Source organism: Ornithodoros turicata, chromosome 5 (genome assembly GCF_037126465.1).
Source record: "Ornithodoros turicata isolate Travis chromosome 5, ASM3712646v1, whole genome shotgun sequence".
Taxonomy (NCBI): Eukaryota; Metazoa; Arthropoda; class Arachnida; order Ixodida; family Argasidae; genus Ornithodoros; species Ornithodoros turicata.
This window is the reverse complement of record NC_088205.1, coordinates 73616684-73637824: the sequence shown is the minus strand read 5'-3', so window position 1 is coordinate 73637824 and position 21141 is coordinate 73616684. Positions and strand designations below refer to the sequence as shown.

Here is a 21141-nt window from a genome sequence, read left to right as displayed (position 1 = left end):
AAACACAGAAATAAATGCATTATACTTTAATCTGAGATCACTGGTAATTTGACTAAATTCCCTTTCAATTCGAGCATTTTCTAAATATGTCACCTATTTCGCTTCACCTCTTTATGTCCTGTATGTACCACGTGATGGCACATATGCTTTTTTAATCCTGTGAACCTCGGTGGCCAAGTTCGGATAGATAATGGAAATTTTCAGGCTTGTCAGCAGATCAGATACCAAATTCGTGACAGTTAAACCACAGATTTACAACATGGGACACCAAACGTAGCGTGAACTCATCATGCCGAAAAAGAAGCGGTATCAACGCGTACGCGAGGAAACCTACACGGGTAGAACTTCTCGGCAAAGTACATACTCGAGCATCGCAGCATCTCCAGCATCAGAATTGCCTGACAATGTCATCAGAAACAACTTTGCGATTGGTGAAGACGTGGATCCCGCCGAGTGCCTCAAATACCTTCAAGAAGTGTTCCATGGAAAGTTGGACCCCGACGTAATACATATGGTCCTCACAGAATGCGAATTCAATGGTACGTTGTCTAGGCAGACGCCTGGGGAAGTATTCGTGTGGAGTTCAAATCTACAGGCTAGCCAGTAGTGACAGTTGTCCAGACAGTGACACAACAATTCGGTCAGCGTGATACATGCCACTTGAAATGGGGTCAGGGACTGTTAGATAATCCTTGGCCCAATATTGATTAACACTGTTGACATTAATCAACACAGTAAAGCATCGTGAATTTTTATTGTACAACTTTCATGATCGTATGATAACTTATGTCACCTAAGCGAAGCGTGGGCATTTCTAAGATACTTTTCAGGGAGGGGGCAAAGCGTACCCCCCCCCCCCCACACACACACACACGCCTCTTTTCCTGGAGACGGACTCTGCAGACGTTCAGAGGTTCATATTATATTCACTCCCAGTAATTGTTACTAGCACTGTTCAGCTTCGTAGTTACGTGTGGAACATGTATTATAGGGATCCAAGCCCCTTTTGTCTTATAAATCTGAACAATGATACAAGTGAAGAAAGGTCATGGAAGGGACTAATTAGTGTTCTGCACTATTACCAATCTGGTCATTGCTGTTTTGTGCCAATCATTTTCAGTTGATGTCGCACTGGAAGGACTGCTCACCTTGCTCAACGAACCACCAGAAAATGGCCCAAGTTTGCTTTTGTCAATGCCCAAGGGACCTAAGATTTCCAACCTGTCTTCTTCCAGCAGCAGTGAAAGTGTCGCCACAGAAAACATTGTCACATCCGAGGCCGAGGTACACAAGTCAAGTGAAGAAAGCGAGAGGGAAAGTCTTCGGGGAATGGACATTGGAAGAACATCATCTGCTTTTGGACAGAGTTCCGGTACAAAAGCATTTCATCCCAGCTATATTCCAGTACCCCTGGCATAGCAATGATATTGTGCATCATTATTGCACGGGAGAGACAGAAGAAAATGCTGCAGTAGAGTGAAGACTGTTCTGAAATATACTGATGGAAACATAATAGTTATGCATAGTACTGTTTTATTTACAAGCGGTCTCAAAAAACCGTCATTTGCTGTCGTATAAATGCACAAGTCTTCATAAAAAAGCAAGAGATAATGTATCTGCGAAAGAGACTACGTTATGATGTGCCATATAGTGGTGTCATTCTCGTTGTCGACATAAAGCCACAAATTATTATCAGCGACAGCAGAGAGCCGACAGAAGAATAGTTGGAGTCTTGAGTTTGGTTTTGCTGTTCAAGAGCTGCGCATTTGGATTTTATATCCCTTCATTTATATCTTAAAAGTGTGATTTACTAACCACTTGTTCTATTTCAGACCCCCGCACTCATAAATCAAAGTTATCCTCACCAAGTCTGGCAGACCTGGTCGATGCACCACCATTCGTACCATCCACAAATTACGCAGCACCTCCCTTATACAGCGAAGTATCGAAGTTACCAGACCCTGACGTTGCCCAAGAAACGACGGCTCACGGAGACTTTCGCGCACGCCCGTCGGCAAGTAAAGCTCCGAGCGCAAAAGCACCGTCGGTATCGGCGCAAGAGGACAAGATACGAATGCTTGTTGGACACGGCGAAAAAGTTCTGGTGTTATTGCGCGGTCTCCCGGGCAGCGGAAAGACAACGCTCGCCGAAAAGATAAGGGGAGGCGGAGTGGTTCTGAGCACGGATCACTTTTTCTACAAGAGGGACGCGTACAAGTTCGACAAGACGAGGCTCCCTGAAGCGCACGAGTGGAACAAGGGTCGCGTCAAGCGGGCCGTCGAGGAGGGTCGCACGCCCGTCATTGTCGACAACACAAACATCGAAGCCTGGGAGATGATGCCGTACGTTGCAATTGCTCTTCGGGGCAGGTACCACGTCGTCGTGCTGGAACCCGACACCCCCTGGAAATTCAACGTGCGACAGCTCGCACGACGAAACGTTCACGGGGTGCAAAGCCGGAGCTTGGAATTGATGTTGGCACGGTACGACAGAGACGTTACGGCAGAGTCGCTGTGCAGGAGCCTCGGACTTTCGCAGAAATCGCCGGAGTCCCCCGAACGCGGGGACGTGTCGGCTCCTCCGTGCGGTGAAGCTGACCCTCTGAAAGACTTGTCGTGGAGGAAAGCCATGGAAAGTGCTGGGGATGAAAAAGTTGAAAATTGTGAACACGAAGCAACACCAGTTGCAGAGGAAACAATCAGCTTGCAAGACCTGATGGTGCTTGTGCAAAACGACAGTGAAGAGTCTAGCAACAGAAGCAGGCAGAGCTCGGGAAGCTGGTCGTCAGAACAAGAATGCAATGACTGGGAGGAAGTAACAGACGACGATTTTCTCTGGAAGGCGTCTGCAAAGAATGCAATCATGAAAAAACATTCCGTTCAGAGTGCCATCGAGGAAGAACCAGAATTGTGTGGTACACAAGGCGAGAGTGACGCGGAGCAAGGACGCCGTACAGATTTGAACAAAGGGTTAATGGAAGTTCATGAAAGTGAAGCCATGGGAGATGCCCCAAAGCCACAAAGACCTTCTGAAAACTTTCGTGCAATAGCAAAGGCAGTACATCCATCAGAAAAAGACGAAGAGATCAGTTTCTCCGAATCGTGGAATCCCCAGGATAACAGAGAAGTAGAAGTACTAGGTGAGGGTCCAAAACCCCAACGGCAAAGAGAATCGCCCAAGAAGCGAGGTAGCCCAACACGTGCTTCAGCAACCGAGAAGGAAGGTTTGAGAGAAGAATTTGACGAAGTGCTAGTTACAAAGTCCCTCGAAAATCTTACGTTGGCTTCAACAGAATCATCGGAGAAAGCAAAAGGTTCAAAATCCCTAGAGAGCATTTCGAAAGTTTCTTCAAAAATATCCCAGCTGGCGGGACATCGTGATGTGCAACGCAGATCGAAACAACATAAGGTATTCGGCCTGGAACGGTCCGTTAGGGACGTTTCGTGGAGCATCCCGGAGTTTACGTCGTGCGAGTCGTTGCAAGCGTGCGAAAAGAAATCCACCACTGCACTGGCTATGGCGGACGACTGGTCCCCTGCTTATAGTGCTGAGATGTCTGAGTTCATGTCTTGCGAGTCACTGCTGGCCCATCAAAAGAAAGATGCTACAACGCTGACTACGGCAGATGACTGGTCACTTGTGCATTACGTTCTGACGGGAAAGTCAAACGAGTTGCCTTTAATAGTTCCTAGAGACACAAAGAAAACTACTAATATTGAAAGCCCAGTACCGAAACGCGATTGTAACCTGAGAGATCAAAGCACGACCACCACTGACCTTCCCGCTCCAGAGCTGGACCCATTGGACAGGCTCGAACTTTTACAGCAGTGTATTCCAGAAGCTTCGAAGCCAGACTTGGAGGACATCTTCCACCAGTGTCATGGCGATCACATGTGGGCAGCAGATCTCCTCCTCGAGTCGGGCACAGTCGGTGATCTGAAGCCTCTAGTCATCCGCGAAGAAGCCGAAGAAAGTGCAGAGTCGGTCATTTCCAGCGAGCCCGAAGAGAAGAAGGATGCGCAGTTCCAGCAGCAGGTGGCCAAGGAGCAGTCCAACAACATGCACACGTTTCATCAGCCTTCCGCCAGTGGGCAACCTGTCTTGTACGGCGACTACGGAAGTTGCGGAGAATACTTTGGCGGAGAAACCTACTATCGGTGCGAAGCCGCAAATTATTACACCGTAGACGGTGCTTACGAGAGCATGGCCAACGGGCACGGCATGGAAGCCGCGGAGCAAGATTCTGATCCGCCTTTCTTGCTGACGCTGACTCCCGCTTTTGCGTCGCAGTTAGTCGAAACGTTCGGATCCGACGGCCTTCATGTTTCTACAGGTGAGTGAGTTGGAAGGCTACGCTCAACTTGAGATTGTACATGCCGCTCTATCCTGTCACATGTTTCAAAAGACGCTTTCAATCGCGAGGACCTGAGCGTCGCCATCAGTCATAGCTTGGCGAGAGAGGTGCATCGGCTGTGGATGCAAACCCTGAGACAGACACTGAACAGAGAAGACCAGGAGATGATAGAGATGGCGCAAGGTACGTTCTTTCGAGTCCGCGCCGAATTTAAGGGAGGCGGATGGGACGCATGGCCCCAGAACCGAATGTCTCTCGAAAATCAGTTCTTAGTAAATGCCAATTTAAAAAAAAAATCATGATAAAAATCAATTATATCCAACTGGAATTTTTATACGGTACAGTATTTGTAGCACCACAAGATAAAAAGAGAAATACTAGCACGTAACAAACGGATCTTGTACGGTGATGGGTATATCTTGACGCACGGCGGGAATCTCAGTTGTTCAAAATTTGATGTCGCACCAAAGGCGCCAGTAAGTCGAAATAAGCAAATTGGTATTTTTGGACAATAGAGACCTAATACATGAACTAGGCACCGTGTACTGCAATTTATTTTGTTCGCCAACATATGACATATGCATTAATCCGGGTAGGCCATACTGAAGTTAAAATTCTGTAAAAACCTGACTTTCCTCCATCAATATGAACCGCCATGCACGGTGCTGGCCATAGAGATGGGACTCCACAATGCAGTGCTCTGGGAACCCCACCGTTGTAAAACTGACACTGTGCTCACTCGTCTAAAGTGTTTTGACATGTACTGTGCAAGTTTCTTGTAAAAAAAAATGCTGAGAAAAGATTTCATTACTCCCTTATGCACCACAGGCAAGCTTTTTTATGAAAAGTCTTTAAACAGAAACCAGAAGACAACAAAATCAAGAGGACCAGCGCGGAGCATCACCAAACGAAAGCACTCGCTTGACACAAGATAGCGATTTTCCAATTCCTCCTCCCCCACAGTGGACAAAACCTTCTCATGAGATGAGCTTCAAAGAAATCATGGAAATGGAGGCAGAGCTAGAAAAGCGAAGAAAGGAAAGGGTAAGGGAGCTTTTTCTTAATGAAGACGCTCTACAAAAGCACGTATACCTGAAATGTATTGCTGCGCAAATATTCAAGTTGCTCAAATACCACAGTGAATAACGGTTGGTCGATTTGAACTTTGAATTAAATATGGAATTCTGCATTCAAATTTTGAATTCAAGACTGAATGTGTTAGAATAGTTCCAAAGCTGCACCCATAAGCCCAAAAATGCAACAGACGAAGGAGGTTTTTCAGCAGAGCGAATTCTGCTTCATGCAAATATCCATGTGCATGTGTTACGTATGTGTGCTGCATACGCGCTATACGGTTCAGTTATGTAACAGTTTACTTCGTATACATTTTGGATGTTTATCTGTTTGCTCGAGTTTCAAAATGACTGCTCGCACAGCACAACCGAAAGGCCCAGCAAAAATGCAATGGTGTGTGTATAGAGCCTGAAGTTTTCGGGAAATATTTTTTTCTAAATTCGGGGTGTAAAAATCGGGTAAATAAACATGTGCACTAAATTCGTGCGAATTCAGGTGAAAAAACTTCCAGTATGCTAAATTCGGGGTGAAATCGGGCTCAGTTACTCAACTAACTGTAGTGGTTTGGTACAAATGGTGATGTAACTGAATTTTTCTTCCAAACAAGTAAATTGATGCATTCCTACAGACATCCCAGTGAGGGCAATTTGCCGGGTAAAAATCGGGTTTCACCCTAAAGAGGCAACCTTCAATTCGGGGTGCAAATTCGGGGAAGAATCGGGTAAAACCCTAAAACTTCAGGCTCTATGTATGTATTGTCGTAGATTACACATTCATACGCTGTTTTGGAGACTGTACTGAAGACTTTAGTCTTTGTTCAAAATGTGCAACAGGAACCTGTGTGCATAAATGCATTTCGTATTTCTCAGATTAAAAAGTCTGATACCGACATGGCAACAAAGCTAAAAAATCAGAAGCTCTACGACAAGTTCCCTGGCATTGATCGTCAGGCGCTGGATGAAATATTTGCTGCCAACAAGTATGTGTTCACCTTTCGTGACGCACCGTAGCATTTCATCAATTATGCTAATGAGATATTCGTACAAGTTTCGGCTCATTGTCTATCTTCTGTTCATGTTCCAGCTATTCCCTGTTACAGTCAGTGTCCACAATTAATGAGACGCTGGGAATTGACCCGAGTGTGAGCGACGCTGCAGAACACCAGGAAGCTATAGCCGAGTTGGTGATGGCGGAGAGCAGGATGCAGGTAGGGATTTACGTCGGACTGTCCTTGTATTCACACGAGCGACATCCCTACGAAAAAATGGCTAGGAAGCAAGCGAGCTGGTGAAGATGAAGATTTTACATTATGCATCCCTACAAAATATTTTGTGTGGGAAAATAAAGCAAAAAAACTGCTTACGGCATAGGTGTTCCGCAAACATCTTATTTTGAGCACTAGCGCGACATCGGAATATCGAGACTGACGTACCTCGCAGATAGCAGCCTCGTCATCTGCTATGGAATATCTCGTTGCAGAGCCGCAGGATATTCCCCGCGGTCAGAAGAGCACAAAAAGACATGACGTCAGACACTCACGCTCACTTGTCAGAACGCATTTGGTACACCTTCCACTGGAGTATTCTGAGCAATGTCGTTCAATGAATATTCTGTCTTCCTAGCAGGAAGAGGAAGACATGGCTTGGTGTCCTACCGTAGAGGGTCACGAAAACATGTACGAGCGACTGCAAGTCTTTGGAGACTATGATGCTCTGCGGAAGGAGGCCACCGTGCACTACCATTTGCGGCAGGAGTCCTTCCAGAAGGCCAAGAGTGCTTATCACCGGGGAATGAAGACAGTTGCGGCATTCTACTCGCAGCAGGTATAGTACTACATGCACAAAGGTGCAATATGGATGGGGCCTGCAAGAGGTGCCACAGGGCATGATTGGTAATTGTAATTTTTCCTGCAGAAAAATGCATGACTGGACTAGGGCTGTGGAAATAGTTAATGTCGAACCAAAAGTAGCTCTGCACTAAACGGCAAATAGTGCCAGTGGCGATTGCACACACACGTGTAACGCAGTTCTGTATGTGCTTACGCGTTCTAACGTGGATTTCTCACGTAAAATTTCAGCCATCAGTAGCGTGTGTTATGCTGGTGAATATAGAAGCGACCAATAGAATCAAATACGAATGCTGAAAATGTGTATCCTATTGGTATTTGAATAGCCCTAGTAATTTATAGAGCCTGAAGTTTTAGGGTTTAACCCGATTCTTCCCCGAACTTGCAACTCGAATTGAAGGTTGACTCTTTAGGGTGAAACCCGATTTTTACCCAGCAAATCACCCTCACTGAGATTTCTGTAGGATAGCACACTAACTTGTTTGGCAGCAAATGCACTTTCATCACCATTTTTACCAAACTAGTTCAGTTAGTTTGACTAACTGAGCCCGATATCACCCTGAATTTAGTGTACTGGAACTTATTCCACCTGAATTTGCATGAATTTAGAGCACATGTTTATTTACCCGATTTTTACTCCCCGAATTTAGAAAAAAATATTTCCCAAAAACTTCAGGCTCTAGTAATTTACCATCTTTCGGAATGGAATTCAGATACTGTTACCTCTGAAAGCTAAGGTACCCTGCTTCTCTCTAACTGGTACTTTAAAATTCAACACCAAGAAAGCTTTGTACCCGCACGTGTATTGCGCCTTCGAAACTCGGGCATATTGACATAAGTTTGTTTTCATTTGGGCAAATACATTGACAGCATAGAAGGAATGATATCGCAAACAAAAATGTTTGAGGAGCCTTTCGTTACCTGGGACCTGGTAGCCACAGCTGCATATAATTACGCGCAGAGATCCATTTCTGCGATGGTGTGCTGAGGGTACTTCCTTTTTTGCTGATAGCTTTAATAACCTACGTAACTGCCCAAAATTTCTAGAGCAACTTTTTTGATGGCACTTACGTTACTACGTAGTTTCTCCATATTTTTCAAATTTACTTATCAACATTACTACATCTTGCAGGGTCGCTTGCATGCGGAGAAAATGCGAACAGCCAATGAGAGAGCGTCAGGAATATTGTTTGACCTCAGGTATGCACTTAACAGCATGACGTGTGCTCATGCTTACAAAGTGAAGGCCTGGATATAGTATGTATATACGCCGTTGATGTTGCCGCAGGAACGCCAGTTGCGACGACAACACTCTCGATTTACATGGTTTGCACGTGCAAGAAGCAATCCAGGTGCTCAAGAACTTTGTTAAATTGAAAAAACGTGAAGCCTGGTGCTTACAGAAAAGGATGGTCCTGAGGGTCATCACCGGACGTGGGGCTCACAGCTCCCACAACATCCCGAAGGTCAAGTTTGCTGTCGAAGGGTACTTACGCAGCAGCCAGCTCAAGTAAGCCGTTTCTCTGCCGCATAACTGAACTTCACGGGCCAGTTTGTGGCAGCGGTCACTTCATGAACGTTTTCTTACTAGGTGCTCCTTTCTCGTTTCAGTTACGACGAAATGCAAGCCGGTATGTTCCACATAAAGTTATAGAGTGAAACGAGCATCATCTATACACCAGCTTTTTTAAATGGTGATCAGACTTAAAATGAGTGCCATGCACATAGGTAGCTCCGTAGTTTGCAATCGGGTTGTTTTGTACCACTGTTTTGAATGGGTCAGAGTTGAAAGACGCATGAAATTGTGTTATCTGTTTTTTTTTTGCAAGAACTGGTATGATCTCAGTCATGCATGAGCTTGGTTTAGGTATTATGCTCAAACATATTTTAGTACACAATCCCAGGCATTTACTTCGGGATGGCGCAGGTATAGACAGTTTAGGTTTGAAAGTACTTGTGGTGTTTGTGATTGAACGTTTTGTTGGCATGCACAGCAGCAACAACTATTAGAGCTGTCTGGTGGTAACACGAGCTCAAAGACACATTTTTAATGTTGTTTCATTCTGCCATGTTAGGTTTTAAGATGTTACAGAGATGTTACGAAAAAAGAAAGGATGCACATCGGGTGTGTCTCATGCTACAATGTGTTCAATCGCCGTCTGTAAATATACCATCTTCCATGATTTATACACTTTTTATACACTTTGCTGTCGGGTAACACGTCTTGTACAGATCTTTTTATTGTTTATAAAGATCGAGGAGAGTTTTTTTAAATGTTACATGCAGTATATGTAGGGTCTTATGTGTGAGTGTGATGTGGGTAACGTGAGAGGAACAGGAACGGAAGTTGTTTTGCATTGCTTATCTGAGCAAGAGATCGCAGACATGGATCACCCAACGAGCCTTCTGCGTCTGAATGTGGCATAGTATGTGTTGTCCATCACACATCTGGAAATGAAATTGCATTATTAGATATGTAACACATAGTCCGCAGAATGGCAACAGAGAGTCGTAAAAAGGTATAAAGGTGTCAGAGTGTGCGGAAGCTACCAAGGTTGTCTAACCAGTGAAAAATTTTGCGTTTTAGAGAAAAAAAAAAATATAGTATACACTTTGAATTTTGTGTTTGTATATGCAGCTCAGTTTGTAAACGCTTGTCTTTTAAAGAGGCAGCATGAAACTGTCAACTGACTGAGATCAGAGTTGAGAACTGTAATTTACGTGTAGATGCAAAACGCAAAGCAGTGCATCTTTGTTTCTTTTCCGTTTTTTATCTTTTTTTTTTTTAACTAGAAACGTCCGGTTCAGTATCAAAGTGACATACGCATTAGCTGCAGCACTTTGGCAGACGTCACACGAGTGTGCGGCTGAGATAAAAGTGATCCGGGACTTTTTCGAGATGTGATGAAACATAATCAGCAAATTTTGTTTCAAATGGGTGTCGTGATTGCTTCTCAGGGCAGAAATTGGAAGTAACTGACAGTGACCGCAAGTAAATAACACATGATCTGTAATTTGGAGAGTAATTAATTCTTTCTTGCGGAGGTGCACATAGTACTTATGCATACTATTTTAACACCTGAAGTCATCACAGAAGCAAACTTCAGATTTGTCCATGGCAGTACTACTTCCAACATTACCGATTTTTATTACGTAGAACTGCTCCTAAAATTCTGTACTAATGCCAAGTCACACTGAGTTTTAAAGCACGAAAAGTTTGATCCCCTGTACCTCATGCAAATTCATGAGGATGCTATGCCACATGCAAAATGCCTGTGGAACAGCATGAATCCTTCCGTAATCAGGTAAATGTTTAGTGCTTGAGGGTTTGGTGCTTATCATTATTAATAATCAAGTGCTAAAAGAAACCATAAAGTGAACAATTTATTTGTGAATGAGAAAACTCTGCTGTGATTTGTTGACATTTTTGTCTTCCTCACATCTCTAAAGCAAAGCATTATTGTTCTGGTGAGAACAGGCTATGTTAACAAAAGGGATTTGCAAGGCTCAAGGTTTGTAAAAGTGTACAAGCGTGAAACTGCTCAATGACGTAGATCAAATATAATAAAATTTGAAATGATTGTGAAAGACCAGTTTCATGACGTAGAAAGGTTGTGCACTGTAGAAGTCATTATTGTCACATTTTTGGATAGAACGGACCAAAAACGTGCTTCGCAGGAACTTTGATTTGTGGAACTCGTTTCAAGCTCCTATTACTTCAAACGTAGATCTCAACATTTTCTGTGTGTCTGTGTGCAGATTTCTACATGTTTGAATTAACAGCACGAGAGTGTGCTGAAAAGTTCTTGGCCCTACCCACATCCAGATATATGAATGCGATCTCATTGTCATAACATCTATAAGTGCATGACACACACATTAAGTGACGAGTGCCCATTGTACTCAACCATGAAGAACTGGTGTGCCATCTCTCAACGTGGGGACTTTGACAGCGAAGATTTCTAAAAAAATATATAAAATCCGATCGTCTACTTGTAATCTCATGCCACGCTCCAGCCACTCGAGCAACAGATTTTGTATTGCCGAAAATCGAAACAGTTGAGTTCTGAACAGGGCAGTGATATCAAAATTCAGCTTTCATATGTTATTTCAGATGATTCGAAAGGATTTCTAGCAAAATATTGAGGCTTCTTCCATGCTGCAGGTTGTCAGCATTGTTTATCTTCAGTTCTTACAATCAAATGTGATATGTCCCACATAGTATGCATATGATTTGCCTATGTTTTGGACACAGTTCCAATGGTTTGGACCAATATTTCCACATGTAAAGGGTTCTGCTACAGTATTATGGCTTCACTGCAGTTGCAGTGAACAAGTGGATGACTCTTGTTATGCTGTATAGTTTCTTGTCAGCTATCGTCCTCGAATTGAATAATGGCAGTTGAAGAAAATGCACCAGCAGTGGGATTCAAACCTCCACATCTTGATTTCCGGTAAGACATGCTACCAATTACAGCATGCTAGCTACCCTCTCATCAACATAGCAAGCCCCACTGGGAAACATTGATATGGACATTGGGATCTATTTCGGACGTCCGTGGGAGATGGCATGAATCTCGAACGCTCGAATCCTACTGCTGGTGCCTTTTCTTCGTCTGCCATTATTCAATTGATGTATCCAGCTGGGTGCTGTAAGGCTCGTGCTGTGTTGTATTTCTCCTACTGCGTTTAATTGCCTCTTCTACTACTATGTTATTGTTCTCTAATCAAAATGTGCAACTGGGGATTATGAGGTTTTAATGTTGTATTTGTCCTCCTGTGTTTCGCTGACGTCAGATACTGCTATATTTGTCTGTTATTCCTGTTTCTATTGTTTTGCAATGTATGTACATATACAGGGTGTTTTCTTTTCATTAGTTGCACCAAATTTTCAAAAAATAATGGCATTAGAACACTTTCAGTTTTGTCATTAATTAGTTTTAATTGTCGTCTTTAATATACGCTTCGAGGGAAATGTGAGATAGAATTGGAGGCAGTCATTGTTTTCTGCGACTCTGTTTCTTTAAAATCCTGAAACGCGCACGCACATTGAAATATCAGTTGCCATATTTTGCTATGCAAGTGAGTCTAAACCAAAAACACGCACATCAGAAGCGCGGGAAAAGACTTGACCTTTGCCTACGAGAGCTTATCTGGGCCGCAAAGCGGGCCGGCAGATCAGCGCCTACACCATGACTCCATTCAGTTTCCTACTCCTTTCATCGCTCCAAAGCACGTGACCCTCCGACGTGGAATGATCACTGCTCTCCTCGCCGCTTAGACGCGCTTTCTTTCGGTTTCGGCTCATTTGCATAGCAAAACTTTGCGCTGCATATCTCAATGCGCGCGCGTTTCAGGATTTTAAAGACTTCGTCCACTTCTGCTTCCTCGCATTTCCATGAAAACATCCAGTTAATAAGTTAATCAAAATATATCTGCTAATTGCCACTTCACAAGCAACCTTATTCCTAATGGCCGCCAAATCTGACAAGCTAGTGACAAAGATTGCATTAAAAATGCCCTAATTCCTTTTTTTTTAATTTGGTGCAGCTAAAAAAAAAACACTCTGTATAATGAGGTATCCCAAGCAACCCAGAAAACAATGACGCCCCACGGACGTCATTGGGAGTCCTGCATGGGACGTTGGGGATACCAGGGGAATTGTCTGTGACGTCTCGCGGATAATATGAGGCCGTCCCGTTGGCACATCCCGGGTTGTCCGCGGGAAATCCTGACGTCGTCGTATTATTTCGTATCTGGGACGTGTTTTGTACTATGCCGTGTGGTTCCTTCTTGGATGCTGCATGTAGCTCCAACGAATGTTGTTACTGTTTTATTTTAGGAGTGAGTATACGCTTTCTAGTAGCCACCGTAACCAGACGTTTCATCTTCTGTTACTCCTCTTTGTTTCTCGTATTTCCCATGACGGAAAATGCGCGCGGCGTTTCAAAAAGAAAAAAGAGGTAAGTTCCTCAACCACTAAGTCCAAGAAGCTTTAGAAAGTCAGTGGCAAATTCCCTTCCAAGCAGAAAACAGACACTATACATTCGTTTCCTCGCCTGCGTGGTGGTGGGTCGGTGGGCGGGTGGGGTGACGTAGGGGGACGGAGAAGAAGGGACGGGAGAGATGATGATGGCACAGGAAAGGGGAGGGGTGTTCTAACCCTCTTGTTCTGGGGCTTAGGTAGTCCAACAGAACTACCCACCATAGGAAACATGCGAGCATCACTCAGTAGTCTTCATTGGGATGCTCCCTGTATCATGGTAACAACCAGGATTATTGGCGAAATTACACCATGTTCTGCGAACTAAACCTGAGACAAGGAGTACAGACAAATTCTTGTTACACAATAACAAGTTTAATGGACAGCAAACCATGTTCCTCGCCTGTTTCCACACATTCGAGAGCCCTGTTCGCCTATGAGTCAAAATGAAGGGGGAGATGTCCTAAGTTTAATTCGATTGCGCACACAAACAACACTGAAATGAGGAATTGCTTTGCGCGTTAACTTACTATGAAGATAGCGTCTGTGTTTCTTACTGCTTTGGTTTAAGAAATTCAAATGGTCCATCGAAAGTCGAATTCGCGCTGTGCTACATCATTCCCCATTCCTCTCTCGCAATATCCATGCAACATCCAGTCAGGGACCTGATACGGGCAATCCTTGAAACAGCCGCACCAGGAGGTCCGGCGGATATACAGCTACGGACATCCCTTCATAACGAGCCCAGAGATGTCTCGGGGACATCCATTTCCGCATATGGACATTGGGATCTATTTCGGACGTCCGTGGGAGATTGCGTTTTGTCTGAGAACCTTCGCGTGCCTTTTGCTGTAGTCACGGCAAAAGCATCACTCCGACATCATTTCTGGTCTTTATGGTTGTCTTTCCGTACACAGAACATGTACAAGAAGGTGAAACATACCTGCAGAGGTTGCCGTCATAAATGAAACCTGTGGAACACTCCAACTCTGGATTCCGGCAGACACAGGCGCAGCGTCTTCCATCCCAGACTTGGAGACTGGTGCAGTTTGGAGCCATCCAGCTGTTCGGACATGCACACTGGCAACTGTCCTCGCGGTAGACTTGGTGGGGGCTACAATGCTGAGGACGTACCTGAAGAGCGCAAGAAAGAAATCTTACGAATTATTACGAAAACGTCTATCATTTCTGAAAAATAACCTTCCTCATCTCCATATCTTACCTTACACTCACAGTGGCATGCAGTATGCTCCAGGAAGCGGACCTTCTTGAATCCCTCGAAGTTGATGCCACTCGTCTTGTTCTTGGCGAGGCGTAGAACAAATGCCTGGAGAGGGTATAGCCTCATGTACAAACATCCCATCCCACCACTCAGAATTTCGTCCTTGGGGAAAGGGGGGGTCTCCTCGAGGGGTGTATTTGGACGCTTTTGATGATATGTTGTGCAATCTCACAAAATTTTAGGGAGGTCTCCTCCAGATTTTGGGGGTGGCCTGGATAAATCACTGCATCCCCCTTCACAAGAAACGCTTACAAGAAGTCACACTATAAGCATCCACAATTATTGAGGCGGTCGCTTCCCTTACCTGCCTCGTAGTATTTCTAGTAGCTTTCGGTCTACAGCTTAGCAGGTGGTGGTTACAGCATCCTGCACAACGAAGTACGTCTGCACAGGTAGGGTAATGCAGGGCTTCGGGGTCACGAGGCTGAGGCACCCGTATGGGAACTGGTCTTGGTATGCATGCAGCACGCTTCTCGAGAATTGGTGAATTGCCTGCAGGACAATGATGAACATTCGTCACCAACCATGTTCCTTTTTCTTTCTTTTTGTTTTCGGAGAAGGGCGTCCCTGTCAGTAAGCCGCGCATTTACAAGCTTAAGGCCATTAAGTTCCACTGCAGACTAGAGCCGTTCTGAAGCGGATGCCAGGGGAGCAGACAGGAGCTACAAATGGAGGGGGCTTTCCACTGCTCCGTCATGCTGTGACGCCCTGATGTTGCCGATTAGATGCATGGCGTGCGCGCTTCACTGCACGCCATAAGCTGCGGACTAGCATACCGCCATCCCGCCGTCACGAGCGACGAAGGGCCTTGAAGGAACGCAACGCTTTCGGCAGTTCCCGTAAGCGCTTCTCGACCTGACTCCCGTGAGTGGAGATAAGACATACACTTCATGAGCCATTCGGCTTCAACGATGCGCCCGTGCGGTTCTTCCAGCGAAGAGCTCCTCGAGCAATAGCCATTTACGCCAACCCTACGGCCAGTGATCCTCGGTTCGGCACGCCGCCTCAGCAGCTCCCTCCACTTGATGAGCCGTTTGGCCTCAACGACGCACCCGTGCGAGGAGCTCTTCGCCAGAGGAATCGCACGGGTGCGCCGTTGCGGTCAAGTGGCTCATCAAGTGAAGGGCTGCTTCCTTCTTCCTCCCACAAGGTTCGAAGCGGGGTGTCGAGTCGAGGATCTCTTACGGCCGTAGGGTTGGGGTGAAGGATTATGTTCGAGGAGCCCTTAGCTGGAAGAATAACCTGTTCACGTCGTTGAAGGCCAATAGCTTATGAAGTAGAGTAGTGTCCATTTCCTCCACTCACGGGAGTCGAGCCGGGCATCGTTTAAGAATACGGCGGTAGGGTTGGGGTGAAGGAAGATTGCTCGAGGAGCTCGTCGCCAGAGGAATCGCAGGGGTGCGTCGTTGAAGCCCAATGGCACAAGTGGAGGAGTGCTTCTTTCTTCCACTCACGGGAGGCGAGGCAAGGATCGTTTAAGAATACGGCTTGGGTGAGGGGCGATTGCTCGAAGAGCTCTTCGTTGGAGGAATCACCCGGGCGCGTCGTTGATACCCAATAGCTCTTTTCAAGTGGAAGAGTGCATCTTTCCTCCACTCGCTGGAGTCGAGGCGGGTTCGATGTGGAGTGGAAGCCAGCGATATTGGTTCTCCGGAGCACGTGATCTCTTTCGAGCGCGCTGTCCGCGCGGGCGGGGTAGCCTGCTGTGATATCACAGCTGCATAATTATGGTATTCGCGAACCCGATTTTCTACGGAACCACTACCTCAAAAAAGAAAAACGTGCAGCCATGAAACTTGTGCTAACCTCTATTAAACGTTCTATCGTAAAGCTTGAATTCACATTCAACGCCTGTCAAGCACGTGGCATACACCTAGCATCTCTCCAGCGTAACTTGGGGCGAAAACCTCACAACACGAGTGACAAACATATGAGACTTGATATAGGGTTCACGCACGTACGTTTACGCCTTACCGGCGCATCGGACATCATCTGATCTTCATCTATGGCTTGCTTTTCTTGGGAAGGCGCCTCCTGATGGTTGACTGATGACAGCATATATAGTACATAACAAAGAAAGGTATAAACTAAATAAACATCGTACAAACTGAAATGCACACTGAATAGAATGAAAGAAATGCACATATCCTCACACTCAGTTTGAAGTTCCCGACCCGAAGATGTGATGCTGTGCATCGTGTCGCTCTCATAGGAACGTATTTGCCACAGCAAGTAGCCTGCAAAATACGACACATGATGGCAAGTTCCTGGAGACAGAGCAGCTGCCAACATGGGTAGGCACGTGTTCTACACCTATCATACCTATGACAGGTAGTAGCAGTACACTGATGCTTTCCCTTTTTCTGGCAGGGTTTGCCTGGCGCGGTACGCGATGGTATGATAGGTGGCATGAATGGGTCGTGTTTGATGATATGCAATCGGTTCCCGTGAGGCGGCAATGGTTTTCTGAAGTGACCTCGTTCTGTTAGGTGAAGCGCACTGTATAGATTTCGATCACCTCTCGCACAGCAGGGAATGGCGCAAAAGGAGAGTCAGGTCCACGATGGCAAAAGCATACACTCGAAATATAAGAGCGCTGAAGCTTGAGATAGCTGTGAGACTACTCCTTTCTCGTGATGTTGGACTTTTCAGCTCGCACAAAATTGAGTTGAGAACGCTCATTCTGTGAGGCGATCTCGCGTACCGTAAGTGCTGATGCGGTGCCACGTTGTACTGGAACCACCGGAGCAGATCCTCAAAATATCGTTCAAGTCTTGAGCCTCGTTCAGCTGCCTGATGATAGAAACTGGAACCTGCAAATCACAATCATGCAAACTTGCTATACACTTGTTGTCACACCATCTGGATGCCCATCAGTTGCAGGCAAGAAAGATATGGGGAAACAGTGGGAGATACGGCACAACGGGGGATGCTACAAGTGTCATGCATTGCTGTCTTGGGATACTGTCTGAAAAGTGTTGCATATACATATAGTGTGTAGAGTGTTGCATAAGCGCCTATAAATGCTTTCAAAAATACACCATGGAAACAGACATACCGCTCTAAATGGTGGAATGCAGACATAAACATGAAAGCGAGGGTAAGAAAGAGACATCTGTATCTTAGCATACCCCTCCAGTACCAACCCTTGGCTTTTGTCGACGCCATTCCTCCTCTGTTTATTTTTCCTTCGAGACGACGTTAGAAAAGAATGATTTGACGCATAGCGAGCTGTCGTCGGCTATTCCCGTGATCCTTCTTCGTCCCGATCCAAATGCACACGAATAACGCGATCTGTTCAGCCAGCCGACCCTCGTTATATACGAGGGCTTCTTTGCAAAAGCTGGCGAGGCTGGGTCTTTGAACGTTTGTTCTTGTATTGCGCGGTGCTGCTATTCCGTAACGGGGATGACTCCCATAGCTGCTGACTTTCCGCGCTTTATTTGGCCATTCCTGCGGGGGGGTTCTGGGTGAACCCAGCAGGGTCTCAATGGGCGCGTTAAGCAGGCTCCCGAACGTCCTTTCCCGGGTTCTCAGGGGAGCGTTAAGCCGAGTGCTGCGCACGTTCTCCACATATTGAGCTTTCTTCTGTCGTCTGCATTCTGTAAACATGGCGAAGGCGTGAGAATTGAATCAAGCACGCCGAACGGCGCGTACACCGGAACATGCGTCACAGGTCGGAAGTGGTACCGCTTTTCCCCGGCATGTGACAAGAGGCGCGCATGGTGCACCCTTTCCCTAAACGGAACACATTATTTTGTCGTACATCAGTGGTGGTGTGAAAAATCCAGCGACCCGCTGAAGACAAAATGGAAGAACACAACGCCAAGCACCAGCTCCCGTGGCTATACGGCAATGACATTCCACGCCGAGACTACGAGGTCGCACGGGTTCGAATTCGGGCGCCGGCTGTGCTGTCCGGGTGTTTTCCCTGGGTTTTCCTCAGATCCTTAATGTCGGCACAGTTCCCTGCGAAGTCGGCCCACGACGCACGAGCAACATGCCGGCACACCGCCAGGCAGATCGCTCGGAAATGGCATGCCACGTACCACTACCACAACGCCAATACTTGGACCACAAGGCTGTTGTATTTGACGTACAGTCCTCATCAATAACCTTGCATTTTTTTCATTCCCGGCACTACACCTTATTGCGAGGAACCTTTCGTGGAATTTTCCTCGCTTACTCAAATTACATAAGTTCGACGTACCTTTGCAACATCCTCGGACAAGGGAACCTTCGCAAGCACTGCTGGGCTGCGCAACCGCAATACGGAAAGAGCATCATAAACTCTCAACGCTATAATTGTATCGAGCGGCGAGTTTCATCCTGGGTCCTTTGGTTTCGAAGTCAAATATGCCTAACCACAAAGGCTACGAAGAGGGTGTTGTGTCTATGACCTTCGGTACATTCTAAGGAAAAGGGTGCAAAAATGGGGGTAACTATACACCTTCTATAGTTCCCTAGATTGCAATGCCTTGTCATGTTTGTCCCCTGACCACGAAATTTACTCCCTAGCTCTGCAAATAGACCCTAAATAGACTTCCCATACACATCCGTGCATTTACGTCCGTGCTCTTTTTGATTCCGTGTTAGCGCCTCGAAGCAACTGCGGCGTACAGATGTGGGCAGGACAGATGGAGAGAGGACAGCAGGAAGGAGAGGGAGACAGGGGTGCCAGTGTGCGTCCGGGGCCGACTTCACGGGGCGTGACATCGCTCTAGTCAAGCCTGCCGATAAACCGTGGGAAAAGTATCGTGCAGCACAGCTGGTGATGTACGACTTCCTAGCCCTTACAAACTCTGCAAGGCGACGTCCGTGTTCGCGACGCACTCGTCGAAATACCGATATTCGACGACGTTGGATTAAACTGAGACACTTTTCTCAAATCGCAATTTTAATTGCACACACTGTCCAGAAACGCAGCAGGTTCTTCTGTACTTTTATTTCGCGCACGTTGGGTACAATGAGGCTAATTAGTTACCGACATAGTTTGAGTAGAGATGCAGTGCCAAGGAGGGTGTATCAAGGCCAGGGCAGCGCTGGCCCCAATATTTCGCAGTTGATTTGGAACTCTACTGCCTGCTTAACACACGCAAATTACTTTTATAAATCACGGGTCGCTTTCAATGACGTACTGAGTTGTTCATGAAAGACAGAGACGAATAATGCCTGACTGACAAAGTTTTTAATCAAGTGCCCGGGATCACAAACAAAAGGGCCACCAACTGCACAACGTTCCATACTAGCACACATCTAACTGCATGGAATTTCGTACTTAGGAGTGTCCTTCGAGTTTACGATTTACGTAAATCATGGCGCAGGTTTAACAAAACGAAGTTCGCGAGATAATTTCGGTCTCTTGTAATAATTTCTTTGATCAATCTCCGACATACCGCTTTGCTCAACTGTGCATTCACTCTTCACAATATTCTCTTTAACGACACGTGGGACGGTCTGCCATCTTAAACGTGAACCGGTGTGTGCAACAACACTCCTCAACAGGACCCACGAGCTGCAAAGGGAGCTCTAGAACAACGCGCGTACTATTCCTTCGCGTTGGTGGTCTTGTCATCGCTTTCCGTAAACAAAATGTGCGACTTTTACAACTGAGCGACGTCCTGAGAACGTTGCAACCGGCTACAGTCAGCAGGCGTACAAATGGCATACACGTGACATAATAGTGACCTTGTAAGTGCGCCATACTCCCCAGCACGTCGCATAACCTTGATTCGACAAACCTTAATCGATCAACCAGTTGTCAGGTGACAGGCAGGGACCGGCCACTCACCTTTTTCTTGTAGAGGTTGGAGTCTCCAATGACCCAACAGGAGTCAGCATCGTGTCGCGCCCTGGCCTGCGAGGAAAGCGCGAGGCCCAGCAGAGCACACACCACAAGCACAGACATTTGACAGTGGTCGACGCCTCGCCGACATCTGGGCCATCCATGGGTGAGACGACCGCGAGACGACGTCGCCAGGAGGGACAGCAACAGTGAAGGATGACGCGAGGAACGTGCCAAAAATAAGACGTCGCTCCGTCTTGTTGAAAGCAGAACGCTAACTGTCGTCTGCTGACAAAGCGAAAGGAATGCTCGCGCGACGAAAGGGAGAACGGCGGAGGGTGAATTTCGTTCAACTTTATCGTACTAAAGATAAATTTATGTGCACGTTTTCGCGGGAATGCTTGTTGCCCGTTTACGTGTCCTTTTCTAAGTGTATTTTTCAAGCGTGGACTGTCAGTATGGGGCGTTCCGATACGTTGCATCAGCAAAAGGATGAAAATAATTCTGGAAGCGATTTTTGGCGGCTTTCTATGTTTGATGGTGCCGTCATGCACTCATCAGTTCTTGATAAGAAAATTTAGCAAGGGCTAAGCCTAACACCGAAAAATTGAAAGTAGACGAGTGCATATACTTCATCGCGACAATGACTGTTTCCCATGCGCGATACGATTGACGAGTAATTTCGGGTGCTTATTCTAAAAGAGGGAGGCTACTACAAATACCAGGCTGGTTCCAAAAGCATTAAAAAATAATAAAAAAAACAGAGAGAAGATTTTGACTGCAGGACAACATTCGCTAAAACGGTCTCTACAGCCA

The 21141-nt window shown here is 46.1% G+C and overlaps 2 protein-coding genes across 3 annotated transcripts; one reads left to right on the top strand and one right to left on the bottom strand.

Annotated features, from left to right (window-relative positions):
- The first annotated feature begins 117 nt into the window (after positions 1–117).
- On the top strand, positions 118–10856 carry LOC135394760 (uncharacterized). Of its 2 annotated transcripts, none has more exons than XM_064625716.1 (11): positions 118–539; positions 1121–1372; positions 1833–4334; positions 4407–4538; positions 5215–5399; positions 6299–6408; positions 6513–6636; positions 7055–7252; positions 8408–8475; positions 8564–8785; positions 8887–10856. In XM_064625716.1, the coding sequence occupies exons 1-11, from the start codon at positions 290–292 to the stop codon at positions 8927–8929; spliced, it is 4086 nt and encodes a 1361-aa protein (XP_064481786.1). In that variant the 5' UTR covers positions 118–289; the 3' UTR covers positions 8930–10856. The 2 variants fall into 2 exon arrangements, with proteins under 2 accessions (XP_064481786.1, XP_064481785.1); XM_064625715.1 differs by having other exon boundaries at positions 7052–7252.
- Positions 9309–20829, bottom strand: LOC135394762 (balbiani ring protein 3-like). The gene is made up of 8 exons (XM_064625718.1): positions 20332–20829; positions 17245–17353; positions 16694–16777; positions 16502–16585; positions 14845–15032; positions 14481–14585; positions 14202–14392; positions 9309–9723 (listed from the first exon to the last, which is right to left on the bottom strand). Exons 1-8 carry the CDS (start codon positions 20446–20448, stop codon positions 9666–9668), a joined length of 936 nt encoding a protein of 311 aa, XP_064481788.1. The 5' UTR covers positions 20449–20829; the 3' UTR covers positions 9309–9665.
- Between the last annotated feature and the right edge of the window lie 312 nt (positions 20830–21141).

Coding starts and splice junctions, on each gene's coding strand:
- LOC135394760 (XM_064625715.1), top strand. CDS start 290: ATGCCGAAAAAGAAGCGGTATCAACGCGTACGCGAGGAAACCTACACG. Junction 1,373..1,832: donor TGCTTTTGGACAGAGTTCCG/GTACAAAAGCAT, acceptor GTTCTATTTCAG/ACCCCCGCACTCATAAATCA. Junction 4,539..5,214: donor GATGATAGAGATGGCGCAAG/GTACGTTCTTTC, acceptor GTCTTTAAACAG/AAACCAGAAGACAACAAAAT.
- LOC135394762 (XM_064625718.1), bottom strand. CDS start 20,448: ATGTCTGTGCTTGTGGTGTGTGCTCTGCTGGGCCTCGCGCTTTCCTCG. Junction 16,586..16,693: donor TCGGGAACTTCAAACTGAGT/GTGAGGATATGT, acceptor TGCTGTCATCAG/TCAACCATCAGGAGGCGCCT. Junction 15,033..16,501: donor TGCGCCGGTAAGGCGTAAAC/GTACGTGCGTGA, acceptor ATTGTCCTGCAG/GCAATTCACCAATTCTCGAG.